This window comes from Lissotriton helveticus, chromosome 7, assembly GCF_964261635.1.
Source record: "Lissotriton helveticus chromosome 7, aLisHel1.1, whole genome shotgun sequence".
NCBI classification, from domain to species: domain Eukaryota; kingdom Metazoa; phylum Chordata; class Amphibia; order Caudata; family Salamandridae; genus Lissotriton; species Lissotriton helveticus.
The window spans coordinates 1,783,197,478-1,783,217,116 of NC_136068.1; the positions used below are offsets into that span (position 1 = coordinate 1,783,197,478).

The following is a 19,639-nucleotide window of genomic DNA, read 5'->3' on the forward strand; positions in this document are numbered from 1 at the left end:
TTCAATAGTATAGGCCTAGACCAGACGTTAACTAGGTCTACTACTTTCGATATTAGACTTAAAGTTTTGGGTTTTGCCATCTAGCTCAGAGTTCACTAGAAACTTTCTCGAATAGGCAAGGAGGAGTTGAACCTCCCTGGATAGACAAGAAGGGATTTAGTTTCTGACAACCATAGAACATGACAACTTTGCTCTCCCCTAATCAAGAGTGTATCTCTAGAGTCGTGTGAAAACAAAAGACGACTTATTTTACTCAGTCAGTACGTGCATTCTTAGTCTCACCAGATTGTAGAGAAAAGGAAGAGACGGGCGTGTTCAATAAAAGATGTTATTTATTGATCAGTCTCTTTTCTCATACAAGAGAAATGGATCGATATTATTGCAATACTTATGGTTAAGTAAAGTGCATACAATAAAAGCAGAAGTATAAAATAATACTGTAAAAACATTGATATGGTTTCTAAGCCATATGAAGGTTTAAAATGAATAAAATTAATACATACACATATACATTTGACTAATCGTACTCAACTGGTGTTTCTAACTACGCCTACCCCGTGTACCTGACCTAAGCCTAATACGTGGGCGGGAATAGAAAGTTACAGTTTAAGTTAAGTTTGTTTTGCCAAGTGACTGACTAAAGAATTCTCTGTGAGGGGTTATTCAGTTCTGTACCTGGAATCTAGGATGAATGAGGGATGGTATCTCTCGTCTCTGGTCTCGATATTCCAGGCGGCCTGCGAGGGCTACCCGGAAGCGCCGGAGCTGGATTTTCTCGGCAGGAGAAAAGCAGCGTCTCGTTCTCAGCGCGTCAGGAAGGCGGGGCTGCGCCAGCGGGGTCTGCTCTGGGCTTCGGCAAGTCTGGCTGCTCCGATCTCGTCACCACCGCGTGTGTTTGCATAGGGCAATATCGGTAATATTTATACCTTTAAGGTGCCGAGATTGACGTAAGGATGGACATAGATACGTCAATAAGGATGTCATACGACCTGGTCGTTAGCACATTCTTTTGCTGAAGTTCTCGGTGAAATCAAAACAATGGCCGCAGGGTTTTTCCCAGGTTGTCATAGGTTTGATTTGTTTTGAGAACTCCGTATGCCTTATCAGGGGCTGGAGGAATATCGCTTGTCTAATTAGATGGCAAGCGTTATGACCTAATCAGATAACACGTTCCTGTGCCGTAGTGTGGCTTTATCAGATAACGGTTCCTGCATCATGGGGGTTTTCTGCCTCATGGGATGGCTGCTAGTTAACTTGTTAACCAGAATAGGGTCAGGAATAGGGGGATCGATACAGAACCTATAGGAATACATCACAACGTATGACAGCTCCCTTCAAAGTATGGTATATTCTTCTCCCAGAAGCACTATGCTTCAGAATCCTTTCTCATGGAGGTTAAGATCTGGTTAAACGAACCCACTGATATGGCTAACTTTCCATACCACCCACCCCTCCAGACCCACTGCTAATTCATTTACTGGGGCTCCTGTCTGACTAGAGGTGCAGGATGTAGGGGTGAGCCTGTGTCCTATCCTAACTGTCATTTTCTCTATCAAGAACCATTTGGCAAATCCACCCCATCCTACCTTTGGCTCTGAAGCTACAGATCTCCCCCCATCAGATGTATTTTGTCTCAATGTATGTCACTTCTCCTCATTAGAGCAGCTTGGTTCAGCAAGTCAAAGGCTGGCCAATGAGGATAAGTTGGATTTTGGCACATCAGAAAAGCTAGTTTTATAACTTTTGTTCTGTAATAATTGTAATAGATTTAACATTAGCATGGTGTTGGATTTATCATAACTATTCTTTTAGATCTTTAAATTATATATTTAGCTTACTCCTGTCAATAGTTATACTAAATGATTCCCCTGTTAACTCATGGAGCCAATGATCTACAATGGGGAAGAATGAAAATGGCAGTTATTCCCTCACCAGGGCATATAAAACATCTTTTGAAATGTCAGTTCTTCTTTGTACATGGCTCCCTACCCTGGGGCCACCTAGGGTAGACCTTAGGGGTGAAGTATATGAAAAAAATATGTTATTTTAAGACTTTGAATATACCTTTAATTCCTAAGTCAAAGTTGCATATAATTTAATTTTAAAAGAAGACTGCAAAACAGGGCTGCCTTTAAAAGGAAAGCTGGCAAAACAGCAGTGCACACTCAAGTGCATTAAATTTACTGGGTCTCTAAATCTACATTCCTTACCATTTAATAGGGACTTACAGGTATGTTGTCAATACCAATTGTAATTATACCTAATTATGTTGTATTTTGAATCAGAGCACAGGCTCTGGGTCTAGTTAGCAAAGCCTAGGGTACACTTAGAGTCAGAAAACCAGAATCAAGTACTTTAAATGCGGCCAAGAAAGTAGGGGGAGGACCCTGCAAAAATCCCTAATTTCCCATGGAACTGATGCTGCACGCTGCATCTTTAATGCCGCTGGGCGATGCATCCTTGATGTAGGATTTTGCATCGCAGTTCCATGAAACAGCTGCTCAGACCTGCTGTTGCATATTGCAATCTCAACACAGGACTACACATCTCAGCCCCGAACCACTAATGTGCAACGCATCCTCAACGTGGGACCTCGCAACACTCGGTAACCTGGATTTAAGGTATTTTGTATTTTGTCCTAAAGGCATAGCCTGGTCCCTATATCCAGTCAGCGATCTATCGTGGTCAATCTAACTTGGGAGTTTGTCCCAGTACGGTGTGAATAGATAACCACAGTTGGCGATTTGTGCTTATCAGCCCTATTCTTACCTAAATGTTTAAAATGTCATATCAATAGTTCTAACAATTGAATGTTTGCTGTTTTGGAGACACATAATTTATTACATTTTACTTGATGTTTCTAAATTGCTGTGGGATGTTTCTTGTGCTATGTTTTCACTTTAGTACTAATTAAAGTGCTGCATACATATTTTACACATTGCCTCTAAGTTAAGCCTGACATCTTTTGTAGCAAGCTACCAGATAGTTAAGCACAGGTTGATTTGTGGTGTGCTTGATTTTCACCTTGACAAGAACTGTGATTGGCACTCGACTAGTAACCCAATTTCCCACAACTGTGATTGAAATTTTGAAATAGAGGACTCTAACCCTCCGTTCGAGATTACGGTCCATCCGAGTAAGGGCAGCAAGGACAGGAGGCTGTGCCTAGTTTGTGCAGTGTGAATACCATACTAATCTTCCTGAGCTATCATGTGCGACATAAATCACTTCAGTTGCTGCCTTCATAACAAGAAGTGCTAAGTTCCTCGACAAATTAAGGTGTAGTCAAGCATATAACTGAAACGGCCCCCTAGACACAGCAACTATCACTTGGCTTCAGTAATTTTTAGTACTCATCTCACCAAAAGAAGGGCCACCATCTATAGTCTTATAAATGCTGGATAGACCAAGGGGCCTGCCTGAGCTGTTCAGAGACCGCATTGGAAGCTGACCAAAGGCAAGATGCCCAAAACGAATTCTCATCTCAGAAAGGGTGTACCGGTGTACATAATGCATTACCCTTTGAAGCTGTTGGTAGAGAGAAGTGCATTACTTCAGGACAGCCTGTTCTTTCAATATTGTATTGAGTGGAGTGATGGTTGAGAGACGTGCCCAGTCACTGACCAGTGGAAAATAACGTAACTGCCAAATCAGAGCTCAGGCAGGACCTCCCTTCCATCCACTGCAACTGAATAAATACAATGGCCAGACAATCAGATGTGGAAAAGACCTGAAGAACTGCTCAGACCCTGATCTTCTGCACTGTCTAGCGCTATCCTTCCTCTAACATCATGCAGGTGTTCCTAACAGCCGTCATCTTCCTCGCATCTGTGATCACCGAAGGTGAGACTCAGCAACTTCTCAATATTTTTTGTTCACTTTGTAGAACTCAGGATCACATAGCCCAAAGAGAAACTTTAAAGTCTTCTGCCAGAAAACAACTCTAATTGACACAATAAAAGGCAAAACAGTACATGCTTACAATATGTAACAGAGTGTTAAACAATCCTACTAGTGAGGTACACGCCATCGCATCCTAGCAACCTTCGAGAAATGGGCAGGGGCCCACTCCCTGTGTATGTTTGGGGAATACATTCAATTAATGGGTAATGGGTTGGAGTAGTTTCATATACAAGGTATTTCTTCTAGTAGACTACATGGATTCTGTGTGAAAATGAGGGGTAATGTAGAAAAACAGTATTTCATCTAACTGATTGCTTTCCAACGTTTTACATGGATGTTATTTCCAATATTAATGCATCTGAACTAATTTACTGTTTTCCAATTTTACAGATTTTTTCCACCTATTTACAGAAAGAAAGGATTTTCTCTGTTTGTATACATCTATAAAAATGGCAAACATGGAAACTAAGCTTTTAAAATGCTAGCTCCTGGGCCTTCCAGTGGTTATACAGGTTCACTGAATGGAAAACATGGGATGATCACATCTAGTTGTCAGGCAGACGCCTAAGGTCATCAGTCAAAGGTTGTTTCTATCACTTTAGACATAATTACCATTTCACCTAAGTCAGGCGTTCCCCCTTGCCCAACTAATTGGCACCTCCTTCGCAGTGTTTGACTATTTCTCATCAGGCTGTTGGGGCTTTGGGTGCTTTACAAAGAACTAAAAATGAACAATAAATGATGCATTGTAAATGGCACCTTAAATAAAGCAAATGCCTTGCAAGTGGTCTTGTGCAATTGTGCATGACAGAACACATAAATGTTTAAAAATACATCTTCTATTTCTTGCAGAGAACAAAAAATAAATGTTGATGAATTCATTGAAAATGGTAAAAAATAAATGCAAGTGGAATTTTCAGAAATAAAGAAAAAATGGAATGGGGAGTCTAGTCAGATTGGAAGAGGACATATAATGTAGTTTGAACCTGGATTGTCAGACTGCAATTTGCACAGTACATTTATGTGAAAATGAGACCGAAAGCAGACCGTATGAGGTAATGGCCTTCACTCTAGTCTGAAGGTGATTGTAGAATGTGGGTGCCCATAGTCTGAAGGTGACTGTAGAATGTGGGTGCTCAACGTCTGAAGGTGACTGTGGAATATGGGTGCTCAACGTCTGTAGGTGATTGTAAATTGTGGGTGACCAGAGTCTGAATGTGACTGTAGAATTGGGTGCTCAAAGTCTGAAAGTGATTATGGCATGTGAGTGCCCATAGTCTGAAGATCATTGTAGAATGTGAATGCCCATAGTCTGAAGGTGAATGTAGAATGTGGATCCTCATAGTCCTAAGGAGAATGTAGAATGTGGGTGCCCATAGACCGAAGGTGATTGTAGAAAGTGGGCGCTCATAGTCGGAAGATGATTGTGCAAAGTGGGAGGGCTCTTTGAAAAGGACTGCTCTAGTCCTCAGCACCACTAATGGCTAATTATGAATATAGGTGCTATTTATCACACCTGATGAATAACGATAGTATGGGGCACGTTATAAATATAGGGTTAAAAAAATAACACCTTTTACAATATGGGGTTGGGAATAACTTGTGGATTTTGGAGTTTAACTCTTCAAAATCCACATATGCACAGTGTTGACTGCCACATACCAAGGAGTGGTGTGGTGCTGGGGGGGAGGTGAGAGCGGGAGGTTGGATTAAAAAAAAAATTATACTTATCTGCTGCTGGCTGCGTCTTAGTGCTGGGAGTGCCTTGTCCCAGCAGACACAGTGACTATGTGCAGCATGGGGATTGGCCTGAGCAGGCTGTAAAAACGCTCCACCGCTCTGGTAGTCCTCCTGAGACGGCCGGCCATACACATATGCAAACTTAGGGAGTGCATATAGCAGTCCTCTTCCCCCCTCCCATGCCCGACTCACCACTCCCTGCACATGCTGGCTGAGCCAGACACTTATAAATAAGCGCTGCTTGCTCTGTGCCAGTGGGGCGACTATACCGTTAAATTGTATGATTTTACCGTGTTAAATTTTGGCAGGTTTGACCTGCCAAAAATGTAACAAATGTTGAGGTATTTAACAGATTGAATAATTATCAAATGCACTAAACATCTACAAACTTGTAATTGCAAACCATGCTGGTATGGCTCGTCAAGTTCTGGAAACAGCCCCCCATTTCAGACCTCATATCATTGATAGTGTTGATTGACTTTGATAAAGCAGTCAATACTATTAGCTGAATAAACCCATTTGTGCTATTTTACAGAAGAAGCTATAAAATAGAGGTATGCGGCAGGAGAGGGACAAGTGTTGCAGCACCAATGAGTAAATTATGCAGCAAATTAAGCCAAGCCAAGTTATGCAGCGTAGTGAAGCACATTTTGTAGTAGAATTACTTCATTATTATGCAATTTCTAAACTTTGTAACACTCTCTGGGCATTGCTTGCAGCTCATTAGTACAAGTGTAACACCCAAATATAGTAATGAGAAACTGCCTTTCACTGTGCTGCAAGGCGTGTCATTGCATTTTTAGTAATGTTTGAACCATTTGCGCTAGAAACAAATCTTTTTTTCTTAACACCTGCGGAATTTGTGGCAGATGAAGGATTGTGTAGCAAATACAGGCAATTTATAATTATTCAAAAATTGTTGTGGCCTCACAATCGCATAACTCCAGTGGCAATCCTAAAACAAGAGTATTCCTTGAATACATAAAATCGAAGTTGTTGGAAAATGGGCATTAGTTGTATAGCCATCACAAGTAATAGGTCCACGATTGTCCTCACCTCATTGTAGCGCTTGCTTACAGGGTAGCAAAGCGGAGCAGTCTAAGGCCTACTCAAGGGAGGTGTGTGGGCTACTAATCACCAATCACTGGCACACAATAATAACACCGAAAAAATCATTGTCCCGTCAGTACTTTTTCATGAGAAAAATGAGAAGTACATTTATTACACATACACACTACTAAGTATCACACAGTAATTTACAAATATATACATTGGCCGATGGAACATACAATAGATGACATTGTGTAACCACTGGTGACCCCAAATAGGGGTCACCAAGCATACCAAGTGAGTTTAATCATTTTTCATAATAAATCACATTAGGATACCTTTAGCAGTAAACATTGTCTTTATTGCAGTGATCACCAAAGCATTATGGATCATTATAGTGAACCTATACAATATGTGCAATCATTATGCAGATCCGATAAAGCATTTTTGAGAATTAAACCCTCTGTTTGTTTAATTCTTAACCAGTCCTAGGTCCAGTGCTATGGTAAAAAAAGCAATGAAAACACACACACATTAGGGTACACTATGTGGTAGGGTAACCATATGATTGACATGACCTATCTCATAAGCCCCTAATTTATAATAGGGCAGGGGGATTATAACTACCTTTATGTCCCTCGTAAATAGTGAGGCATGGAAGTTTAGAGGCAGCCCTTTCTGCACTTGCATGTGTGCACTGCTGAGAGCCTGAGGTCATTTTAAAAGAAGCCATGTGTTACAGGACTGCTTTTAAACATAAATTGTGCCCAAACTCGAATTTGGTGGTAGGGGCACTTAAATAGTCCATATATTCCAATTGCCTTGGACTCCATGTGCGGCTGTGCAGGCCATTATTCAGACACCAGAACAATCTAGTTCATGAGCAACTAAGGGACTCATTAGTAGATCATAATCCGGGTTAGGAGACACCGTGTTGCAGGGACACAAATCCAGAGCCCATTCAAAATTGCAATCCAGGCAGTGGAAAACAGGCTGCATGTAAAGTATGAATACCAAAAAGATAAACCATACGCCACACTCAAAGTAGCCAGCGGCAGCGATCCATAGTATTCAAGCATCCGGTTACGCAGTTGGAGCAGCTGGGGCAGGTCGTCGTGGGACTCAAGATGTACAACCACTTTGGAATAAACAAATTAACAGCAGCACACCGGCAGCCAAAACGATAATTAACGGGAAACCGCCAAAGAGGCTGGAAAATGAAAAAATGCCGGTATCACATCAAATATAGTTTGGAATGAAGTCACAAGACCAGAACTTACTACTTTAAAAAAGTGAGCCAAGCCCGAATTTGATGAGGCATTGACTATAATCTGTATCAAAGCACCGAAATGCAGGGGCAGCTCAGTATTTAATAAGGCATGTACCTCAGTACGAGTGTTAGCCATGTGAAGGACGAATGTTTCACACGCAGATGTAAGAGCAACTTCTTTTTGAGACAAAAGAGCCCTTATTCGACTCATCTTGTTGAACTCTGCTTTCAAGGTCAGAATGGAAGGCCAAACAGAAACATCAAGTTCCCATGTGGAGGAGGAAACAGCACATTTTTACAACAGACTACACGTTGAGAGACAGCCAGCATATTACAGCAATCTTCATTATTCAATAATAAATAACTACCGTTTGCTAACAACGTGAAAGTCGGTGTAATAGCCGGTACGGGTGTACTTTTTAAAATATAGGCCAAATTCGGGGCGTCTGTGTTACAGGAGCCGTGCAATTGTATATGCCTACAGACCAATAGGTGATCGGAGTTGAAGTGCAATCTTCACCTTTTAAATACACTTCTTTAACCTCCCTCAGACACCTATAGGTAAAAGGCAGAGACCAAACTTCATGGAGGTATGAGCTACCTAATGGTTCATAACTGCCTATGGCATAGTGCTCCATACATGATTCAAATTTAAACAGTTGAAAAGGGAGTGTGATTAACCCATGTATAAGTCAAACGGCCGAATTGGTCTCAGCCACAGAAAAAGGTAAAGGTTCTAGTTTTTCAACATGCAGTAAAGAAAATGTTGCATATTTCATTGACATGAATTGTTGTTTAACAGTCAAATTAAATGGTAAAAACAATGAGGTACTTTTCCAGCCTTTAATGTTTGCAAAGTCCATGCAAATTGCATAACAGAACGCAATTGATTCTGACCATGGTACAAAACTGAGACTTCATCTTGCACAAAATCATCTACAGAAGAAACAATGTTGTCTAAAGTGTAATTTCGGGTTGAAAGTGTGTTAATTCTATTATGTACAACGGCAAGCACTTTTTCTAAATTAGCTTGATAAATAGCATGCAACCTAGAATCCGCTTCAATTTTGTACAGTTTCCAAACCTCGTTATAAACAGCATGAACCCATCTTTTGGATCTGCCTGTGGCAGAACCTTTCACAAAGTCATTCAAATCAAAATCGTCAGTCAATTTAGACAAATGAAGCTTGACGGACGCTAAAGTGGAGTGTTTCAGCCAGTTCTGACACAATTTGCCTACAGAATAGGTAGTGACAGAATGGTCACTCTCAAAGTGGGAATCAACCCTAACCTGGATATAACCGGGGGACAAACCCACAAAATGATGCTGGCATTAATCTGCACTTTTTTGCCATAATAACCAGCCTTGGGGATCCAAACTGGCCACATGTCAAACCCTAAGTACTATCAGACAAGATATATCTACGTTTCTATCAGGAATCTGTGAGAGCAATATTGAGATCACTACAGCTGAAATAATAGGATTGGAACGCTAGACCCGCCAACATGCAGGGATTGCTGTTTATCTCAATGGCGGTACTTAAAATTTGCTTAACATCTGCATGGTTGGACCCATACCCGCCTACATTCCAGCAATGGCGGGCAGGACTCTTCGCTACCTATAGCCTGGAAATAGCCATATATAAACATAAGGGCTTAAAAAAGAAAAGAAAAGGATTAGAAATATGGTATCCTGTCACACTGTGGATCAGGAGATCGGATGTGTAATGCTGATTAACTGCTATATCAGAAAGGTTTTTCTTTTTTTTATGTACCTGTACTCTTCCGTTGCGTTTCTTGGATATTGTTTTTCTTTTCTTTTTTACTGTTTATGTATTGCCTTATCTAAAATATTATTGATTAAGATAACATTAAGAAAATATACGCACTTAGTATATATTGTTGCCTATATGGGGGGGGTTTATTTTATTGTTGGGTGGGGTGGGTGGGATAGAACTGTAAAAAAAATTTCAATAAAGAATCGTAAAAAAAAAAAAAAGAATAGGTAGTGACAGAATGGTCACTCTCAAAGTGGGGATCAACCCTAACCTGGATATAGCCGGGGGACAAACCCACAAAGCGATGCTGGCATGAAACTGCACTTTTTTGCCATAATAACCAGCCTTGGGGATCCAAACTGTAAATATTAAAGGACGAATTTTGTAACAGAGTCTGTAAGTCACTAAGGGACATACTGGTGTAATTAACCCAATTGGAGTATTCTCCCAAATCAGGAATAGCAGGATCATTTAATTTTGTAGATGTTGCCAATCCAAAGCAAGTGGTTTGTGAAATAGTTGAATTCAGAAACAACATATGGTTCGGGATGAGACATGCACGATGCAACGCCTCAGTGCCTTGCACTTGCCAATTTTTAGAACCCGATTTAAGATCAATAGTATCTTTCCACAGCTCATAGCCTCCTATAGCCAATTAGTTGATAAAGGACTTCGGATATAATAATTGTGTGTGTGAGTCTAACTGTGGAAGAGGACTTCTCAGTCATCTTAAAATAAAATGCATTAGAATTAGATTGATTAAAATCAGTAAAATAAGAAAACTTTTTCAAAAGAGTTTTGGAGCTGTCTTTAACTGGAGCGGGACAGTGTTCCCATTGTGTGTAATTAACCACATTCCTAAAAGTGTTTGCTTTATGTAGAAATTGATTGCCATAGTGTTGGTAACAAAATAAATCAGCATAATTTGCAGAGTCTAAATACAAATCTTCAGCATCAAAGGCAGCTTAATATTTCAAATCAGAAAACTAAGCCTCTATGGCTTGGACATCCCAATCATCAGATCGTATATTTTGTTTAACCACATCCCCCATTGAAACACAAAGTACATTTAGGACATTAATAACCTCTGTGGGTCCGTGGATTTCAAATTTAACAGCATCCCACACAATTCCATCTAAGACAGGCCAAGCAGTGATATTCACGAAAGTCTGGTCCCTCTTCACAATGTGTGATGAGGAGTGGGTCGCCAAACATCCATCAATTAGTCTAATTTCTTTAACATAGTGTCCATTCACAAGACAGAAAAAATACACCACAAATCCAATCGTCATGAACAAAAAAATTGAAAAAAGCACCAGCCAAATTTAAGTCCAAGGGGGAATCAAATTTTTTTTTTAAACCAAACAGCAAAAATTGAAACTTTTGATGGGGACTTTGATGTGGCAGAGTCAGTGTCAAATGAAAAGCGTGATTGATTAGCCACACAGGTCACTAAATCAGGCATAGATAAGTCAGTGGGATAAGTGTACTCAGTTTCATCGAAAGGGATCACCAGCCGGTGTGTTTAATAAAGGATTGTCAACTGTTGTCATCTCAATGGCAACATCAGGCCTTGCTGTAGAAGCCGAAACCAAACCAGACTTCCTCAGCATCGCTGGACAGGAGATCGCAGGTGTCATACTAAGAAGAATCGGCCACTCTGTGTAGTTTGACATTGTCAATAGAGATGTACCTGTTTTCTTTTCGACCAGGAAGTAGAGGTAAAATTACTGTTCTTGTACCCTGCACTCCAAGCACAGGAACTGGAGCACGATATGAGGGACCGAATTCCTTCTTGTTCTCGATCTTCTCACGGACCAGTTCACCAACTCGGGGTAGCCAGCCAACTACCGGAATCTGCAACGAAGTATCAGATGTGGAGGGCAAGTGTTCCTTTGCAAGTCTGTCACAGGTCTTTTGTAGATTCTGGAAAACAGTACAATGTTCATCTACGTCAAAGGGAGTGGCAGACGCCACAAGGTCTAGACCCTCAAGGTCCGGAACAAACATTTCTATACCAAAGAGCATTTCGTAAGAGGTCCGCCCACCCAGAGACCTTCTAGGGAGATTATTAAGTGCACGCTGAATGCTATAGAGGTGGGCTAGCCAGTTCCGGCCTGTACCTAATACCCTAGCTGTCAAGGATTGCTTTAAGTCACGATTCATTCGCTCCACAACCCTATTACCCTCAGGTCGTTATGGAGACGAAAATTTGACTAGGACCCCCAATGAATGCATTGCATCCTTGTATGCCTTAGAGGCGCATGCCAGACCCTGGTCCGAGTGGAATGTACCTCATGCAAAAATTCCCACAAAGACACGCAAATCCCTTACGACAGTTCGAGAATCAGCACTCCTTTGGGGTCACACCCACACAAAGCATGTGCAAGAATCAACTGCAACTAAGATGTACTTATACACAGTATCAGAGTAGAAAGGACCACAGTGATCTAAATAAACACAACCAAGTGGTTTATTAGATATATACAACTGTGTCTGGGGTGGACGTGCAGTAGTAGAAGGTTTAATCTGCTGGCAAATGTCACAATGAAGGACATAATCACGTGTTTTTTTATATAATCTGCACCACCAGTAACGCTGCTGTAAAAGTGATACAATCGCAGAGACGCCGGCATGAGCAGATGACATAACCTCATGAGCGGCTGCAATCAGTGTGGACCTGCAGTCCGCCTTGAGAATCAATCTGTCACCAACGTCGGTAATTCTCACACAAGGAACTTTATCCAGACTTAAATGATATGAGTATCTGGAAGGGAAACCTCTAGGGTGCCTACTTCCCTTCGCTGTAGCGGCAATAGCTGCCAAGATGTCATCATCAGTCTTACTTTTGGAACGTGTACCTGCTGAAACTGCATATGTCGCCACTGCTGCCTTCGCTGCTTCATCAGTGATACTTTTGCCAACAGCGTGAACTCTAACACGCTGGTGACCAAGAGTATGAATCAAAAACATGAGTGGTAGCCGTTCTTTAAGCTCAGCCACTCAAACCCAGATCATTTTATGTTTTATTGTGCTACCTTTGGAATCACGATATTCATTTTGAGTCCAAAAGAACAAATTGTCATTTGTAAGACTGAACACAGTAGTAAGAGTCACTTACGATAAGAGTCGTCACACTAGGGTATGCGTACTCCAATGCAAGCATTAGAGCATGGAGCTCTGCCAACTGGGTGGTACAGTCCCCTAATGTCTATGTATGCATAATATCGGACTTGAACTCTCCATTCACCATAGTACCGACCACTATTGTGCAGGCCGAAGAATAGGTGTGCTTTGAATCCGTCGCCGGTTGCGCCGAACTGTCAGTGTAAATGATACAATTGAAATCCTCCAGCGGGCACATTATCAGAGGAGCTGGATGAACAAATTCATACTGCAAAAACTCCTGAGTCTGCAAAGAGGAATCGAAAATGAACGTGACATCTGGAGATGTCAAGGACGTAGCCCATTGTATCCACCTTGGGTGCAAAGCTTTCGAATTAGGTACACTGGCTTTGGTCAGTGCCTCTAGGGCAGGATACGGGGTAACAACCAAAATGCGTTTTCCCTGCGACAGTACACATTCCTTCAGAATCGCCATTTGCACTGCTGTCAACCTTTTTCCACAGCAGAAAACCGCAACTCAGCCGAAGTGTACAAGTATGACTTGTAAGCGATAGGCACTGTATCACCTTCATTAAAAGTCAGGTACGTGAAACCCACCGCCCCAAGTATGATTCTTATTACCAGGTTGGTGTGGTTGTCACGAGTCAATAAGAACATAGGAGCATATTATCAAGACTCTGCGATAAAGTTATCGCCGCTTTATCGGCAGGAAACTGCCGCTAAAGTGGTGGTAAGGGGCTTGATAATATGCCCTTGTGAATTCCCATAGAAGCCCAGGTTAGCTGTATAACCTGGGTTTCTATTGGAATTGTGTAGAGGATATTATCAAGCCCCTTATCGCCACTTTAGAGGCAGTTTCCTGCCAATAAAGCAGCGATAATTTTATCGCCCAGTCCTGATAACATGCCCCTTAGATTCTAGAAGATCAGCCTACAAAGATTGCAAAATGGCTGAATGTGCCGGCAGCCAGCAAGATTTGGAGAAAGTAGGTTGTACCAAAGCGTAAAGAGGCTTGATATGCTGGGCATATTCGGGTATGTATGTATGCCCGAAATTCAAAAAGCCCAGTAAAGACTGTAGTTTCTTCAGCGTTGCAGGAGCGCGTAGCTGTGCGCATTTCTCCAAGAAGTGAGGAGCCAAACCTCGACCTTTATTGTTTAGCTCATAGCCCAGGAACAGCACTGTGTAATCTGCAATGTGAGATTTGGCAAAGTTGAATTCATAGCCAAAATCCGCAAAACGGCAAATTATGGGGTCAATGCGATACAGATGCGGCCATAATTCGTCGTCTGTGAGAAAAATATCTTCCACATATGACCATGCATCTGGGTCCAGTCCCTCCAAAAGAGAGACTAGGAAGCATCAAAGATGCTAGGACTGTTCTTATAGCCCATAGCCAAACATCTGAATTGGCGTTATTTGTCACCACTGGTAAAAGCTGTCCATTGACTACTAGAAGGGGACAGATTATGGGCGAAAAAGCCATTGGATATGTCTAGTGTGGTTTTAAACCTTTTACGCACGAGACTATCCACAAGAGCAGAACTGTGAGTGTTCTGTTCCGGGCACGTACGACAATTGGAGTTTAAGTTCCGGTAATCCAATACGAAACGGTACAAGCCATCAGGCTTAGTCACAGTAAAAAGAGGGCTATTCATCGGTGATACACATGTTTCAATTACACCTTGATATTCCAATTGTTCAATGATTTTCACGACTGGGGCTTTCGCTTCTGGCCGCATGGGATATTGGGGTTGAGGCTGTGGCATAGACCGCAAAGGTATCTCATGCTGGGGGGAAAATTTGTCGCATCCACAGTGAGTACGGTACAATTCCGGTGCAAGAACCTTAGCCCACTCTTCTGCAAAATTCAGTGCCTGCTCCTTCGACACTGTGTGCGCGAAAGTGGGGAGGATTACCTCCTCCGCTTGTGGAGCAGAGAGAACGAAGGGTGAGGGCCAATCAGCCTCCGCTAATAAAATGTCATAGGTATTAGTCAGATTTTCCCAAAATAACCCTTTTATCTTATGTTGTATATCACCTTCAATTAAAAGTACTATTTCATAAAGTCTTTCAGGGGGAGCTACTCTAGAGTCAGCTGTTTCAACAACAATGAACGTTTCAGTTGCTGTCACCTTCAGAAGAGGCCGCAACGCTTCCCGCACAATGGTAATTTCTGCCGCGCTGTCCAGCAGTGTCAGCGCCCATGTCTGATTCCGAAGCTGCATGGCATATCTTGTAGTTAGGCGGGATTTAGACGAGCTCATTCCATGGAGTCAGTCATCCTGGCAGTCATGGACGAGCTTAGGAGAGTAGACAATAAAAACACCACCCAGGCCCTGGTGCTTTTGGATCTGTCAGATGCCTTTGACACGGTCGATCATGATCTTCTGTTTGACCGTGTCAGCAATGCTGGCATCCAGGGTCTGGCACTCAGATGGATTTCCTCCTTTTTACATAAGCGATTCCAGGCATTCCACCTGATTAACTTCTCGGCCCAAAAAAACAGGTTGACCTGTGGGGTCCCCCAGGGTTCCTCTCTATCGCCCTTTTGTTTAATTTATACATGCAAAAATAAAAATAAATGCCCAGCTCACAGAAGCGGTCAAACAAGGTTTGATGCAGCTTGTGGATGCAGCTACCTTCCTCTGCCCGAGACCTGCTCTGAAACCCATACACCAGTGACCCTGAAACTACCATCTATGTGTTGCAACTGGAGAATTACGTCCTACATCTGGACCAGCCTCTATCCCACCAAGGCTCATCTTGGTGGAGGATAAGTTGCCTGGCCCTTCCTCCAAGCAGAGTACGATAGATAAATACACTTAAGCGGCAGCCCTGACATTTGCACAGAGCTCCATGGAGGCAGCTATGCCAAACACTGCAGTACTGTTGACAGTGATAACGCAGTCTAGGGAAACACTGAAGGCCAATTTAGGTGCTGTAGGCTCCAATGTAATGTTGCTCCGGCAAGCCCTTAGGAATGCAGTGCAGCGCATTACGGAAACAGAATCCTAGATCTCGACTGTGGAAGACATGGTGTGCATGCTTCGGAAGTAAGTAGCTATGCTAGAGACGCTTACGAGGGGCCTTGTGGCGCGAGTGGTAGATGCAGAGGGGCGTTCCCGCAGAAACAGTCTCCTATTCGTTGGCTTTCCTGAGGCAGCGTAGAAAGCTTTTTTGTTGGGTGGCTCAAGGAGTGGCTCCCATCTGATGTTCTTTCTCCATGTTTTATAATCAAGCGCGCCCATCGGGCGCTAATACAGAAGCCACCGCCCGGCGCCCGACACCTCCCAATATTAGCACGGCTTCTCAACTATAAAGACTGAGACATAAGCATGCAGCACACTAGAACAAAAGATACTCTTATCGATGACTCCCAGCGCATTATAATATTTCCAAACTATAACAGGTTGGTACAGCAGCGCTGAAAGTCATTTGTCGAGGCCAAGGCCTGCCTCCGTGGTTTTAAGCTGCAATACTCCTTGTTATATCCGGCCCCTCTACAGGTGGCCTGCCAGTCTCGTACATATTTCTTTGAGACCCCAGAGGAGGTATTTTGCTGGATGGATGAAACTGTGAAGCCTAAACCTCATACTCTGCCCCAACTTGACTGGGACTCCTCATCTGGGGGCACTAGGTGTGGATCACCCGAAGCAGATGGCAAACAGCTGCTCCAATGATGCTCCAAGACGCAATCCAAAACTGCCAGCAAATTCTGGTGGCGAATGTCGGCTGATCAGTTGAAATCTGCGGCCTCCTAGCTGGTGTGCTTCTCAACTATAAAGACAGAGACATAAGCATGCAGCACAATAGAACAAAAGATACTCTTATCGATGACTCCCAGCGCAATATAATAGTTCCAGACTATAACAGGTTGGTACAGCAGCGCCGAAAGTCATTTGTCGAGGACAAGGCCTGCCTCCATGGTTTTAAGCTGCAATACTCCTTGTTGTATCCGGCCCCTCTACAGGTGGCCTGCCAGTCTTGTACATATTTCTTTGAGACCCCTGAGGAGGTATTTTGCTGGATGGATGAAACTGTGCATCCTAAACCTCATACTCTGCCCCAACTTGACTGGGACTCCTCATCTGGGGGCACTAGGTGTGGATCACCCGAAGCAGATGGCAAACAGCTGCTCCAATGACGCTCCAAGACGCAATCCAAAACTGCCAGCAAATCCTGGTGGCGAATGTCGGCTGATCAGTCAAAATCTGCGGCCTCCTAGCTGTTGTGCTTCTCAACTTTAAAGACAGAGACATAAGCATGCAGCACATTAGAACAAAAGATACTCCTATCGATGACTCCCAGTGCATTATAATAGTTCCAGACTATAACAGGCTGGTACAGCAGCGCCAAAAGTCATTTGTCGAGGCCAAGGCCTGCCTCTGTGGTTTTAAGCTGCAATACTCCTTGTTGTGTCCGGCCCCTCTAAAGGTGGCCTGCCAGTCTCATACATATTTCTTTGAGACCCCAGAGGAGGTATTTTGCTGGATGGATGAAACTGTGCAGCCTAAACCTCATACTCTGGCCCAACTTGACTGGGACTCCTCATCTGGGGGCACTAGGTGTGGATCACCCGAAGCAGATGGCAAACTGCTGCGCCAATGGTGCTCCAAGACGCAATCCAAAACTGCCAACAAATCCTGGTGGCGAATGTCGGCTGATCAGTCGAAATCTGCGGCCTCCTAGCTGGTGTGCCACCGAGATCTGTAATTATGGACCATTTGCAAGTGGGATATAATAAACATTAAGGCTCCAGTTGTATATAGATTCCCAGGTCACAGATCTTACTATGTGCGCGGGACTTAACGCCTTAACCGCAGCGGTTTTTCCACCGCGGTGCGGGCGTTCTATTGAGTAGGCGGGGCTCCGTTGGCAGTTGGCCGTCGGCAGCACCCGCGAGGTAGTGCTCCCTTCAGCCAACGGCCGACGGGAGCACGGAACGGGTTAAATTGGGGATCCATTGGGTATATGCTGCCATTACCCCACATTGGGGGCGTGGCCGCATCAGGCCAGCAACAGATACTTCCGCGTTTATGAGGTATTGGGGTGGGGGGCTACTTGGGAAATGTGTGGGCTTTGTTTGTGTTTTACTAGTGCCACTGCTCACTACTGCATATGTGTTTACTCGATTGCCACAGCCATTCATGTTTTAATATTTGTCCATATGTCTCAACGTCAGCTATAACGATGGGCTTGATGGGGGCTAGAGGTGGGTAACTTCGGCTCATCAGCCGGAACGTTAATGGCCTCATTCAACAAGATCAAGGGGGAGCCATATTGTGGCAGGCAAAAAGGTACAAAGCTGACATTATATTCCTCCCAGAGACCCACCTAATGGGCACCAAGCCACCATGCCTGGCCAGGTTTGGTTATGCTCAAGTTTATCATGCAGGGTTTGCTAGAGGTTCCCGCAGAGTACCAATCCTCATATACCACAACGACTCATTCGTCCATTGTAAGACATGGTCAGACTCTTTGGGTAGATTTATGGTGGTCTTTAGAATATTGTATGAGGAAACCCTCGTGTTTAGAAGCAGTTATGCTCCCCCTCTTGCATGGAACATGGTGGAGCTCTTGACAGCTCTCTGTACTGAAATTCCACATTGCCTGCTAATCGTGGGGGGAGACTGGAATGACGTGTTATGCCTGGTTAGAGACAGATGGGTTGCAACGTAGAGGACGAAAGTAGTCCGAGACTCTAGATTACTGCCATTGATTCAAGGGATGGAGTGGGTTGTCTCCTGGATGGCACTGCACCCCACAAACCATGAACACACATATTTCTCAGGAGTGCATGAGTCCTTATCTCACATTGATTATATCTTCCTTTCCACAGATCATACACACAGGTTAGTGTCCATGGGAATTTTGCGCCAGGGCTTATCGGACCATTCACTAGTTTCCTTGTAATTGTCCTTAGATCCTAGACGTGACCAGTTTGAGAAAAAGGTCAAGGTGCACCACTTAAACGGTCTTAAAAAAACTGTTATCTCTATTAAAGTAAACAGTAATGATCACAGCAACTATTTCTTGTATTCTTGAAGTTTCTTTATTCAATTCAGTTGAAAAGCTATACGCAGGGTCTACAGCCGACGCGTTTCGCCCTCAAGGGACTTCTTCAGGGCAAGATGGTAGTTGATGGTGACGTCCCTGGATCTTCTCCCGTTATCAAGGAGTGTATTTGTTTGTCCGCGATGTTGCACTAAGGTACATATGGCATCTATTAGTTTTGGTTCTTTTCCAGAGGATCAACTTTTCAGAGTAATAGTGTAGGTCTATTCAAATTTAATAAGAGCCAAATTGCACCAGTGGTATAATAGGTTTCAATATTGTAACTTCAAGCCACATCCCAATAAGGATAATTTTCCAATAGTAGTGAACCAGGGTAGAAGAGTAAAAAAAGCTCCGTCCGTCGTCTTCTAAAGCTTTTTTCACTTAATTCCTCTTTTTAGTAGAAGAGTGGATAGAGGTTCTATTCCCAAAAAATCTTGGTCACGTAGGCTGCCGCATCCCCTGGTTCGTCCGTGGCTCGGTAAGAAAACGGGTGAGAGACGTCACTCTCCGTCAAGTTCCTGCCATGACCAGCTCTGGTGGCGATTGTCCCCATGGATGCTGCAGGAGGTACAATACAGGTCACACATTCAGACGCCCCTGACAGATTATTTGTCACATAACACGGGCACAGAAGATCCCCCTGTAATTTTATGGGAAGCAATAAAACCCACACTTAGGGGGGCAGACATTGCCTTTTGCATTGCGAGATGCC

General features: G+C 43.3%; 1 protein-coding gene across 1 annotated transcript in view; it reads left to right on the forward strand.

The window, feature by feature from the left end:
- Positions 1–3,738: 3,738 nt before the first annotated feature.
- Positions 3,739–19,639, forward strand: part of LOC144767713 (protein RoBo-1-like) — a 171,988-nt gene continuing 156,087 nt past the window's right edge. The window contains exon 1 of the mRNA XM_078651103.1: positions 3,739–3,843. Within this exon, the coding sequence (XP_078507229.1) occupies positions 3,792–3,843 (52 nt within the window). The 5' untranslated portion in view covers positions 3,739–3,791. The remainder of the gene's footprint in view (positions 3,844–19,639) is intronic.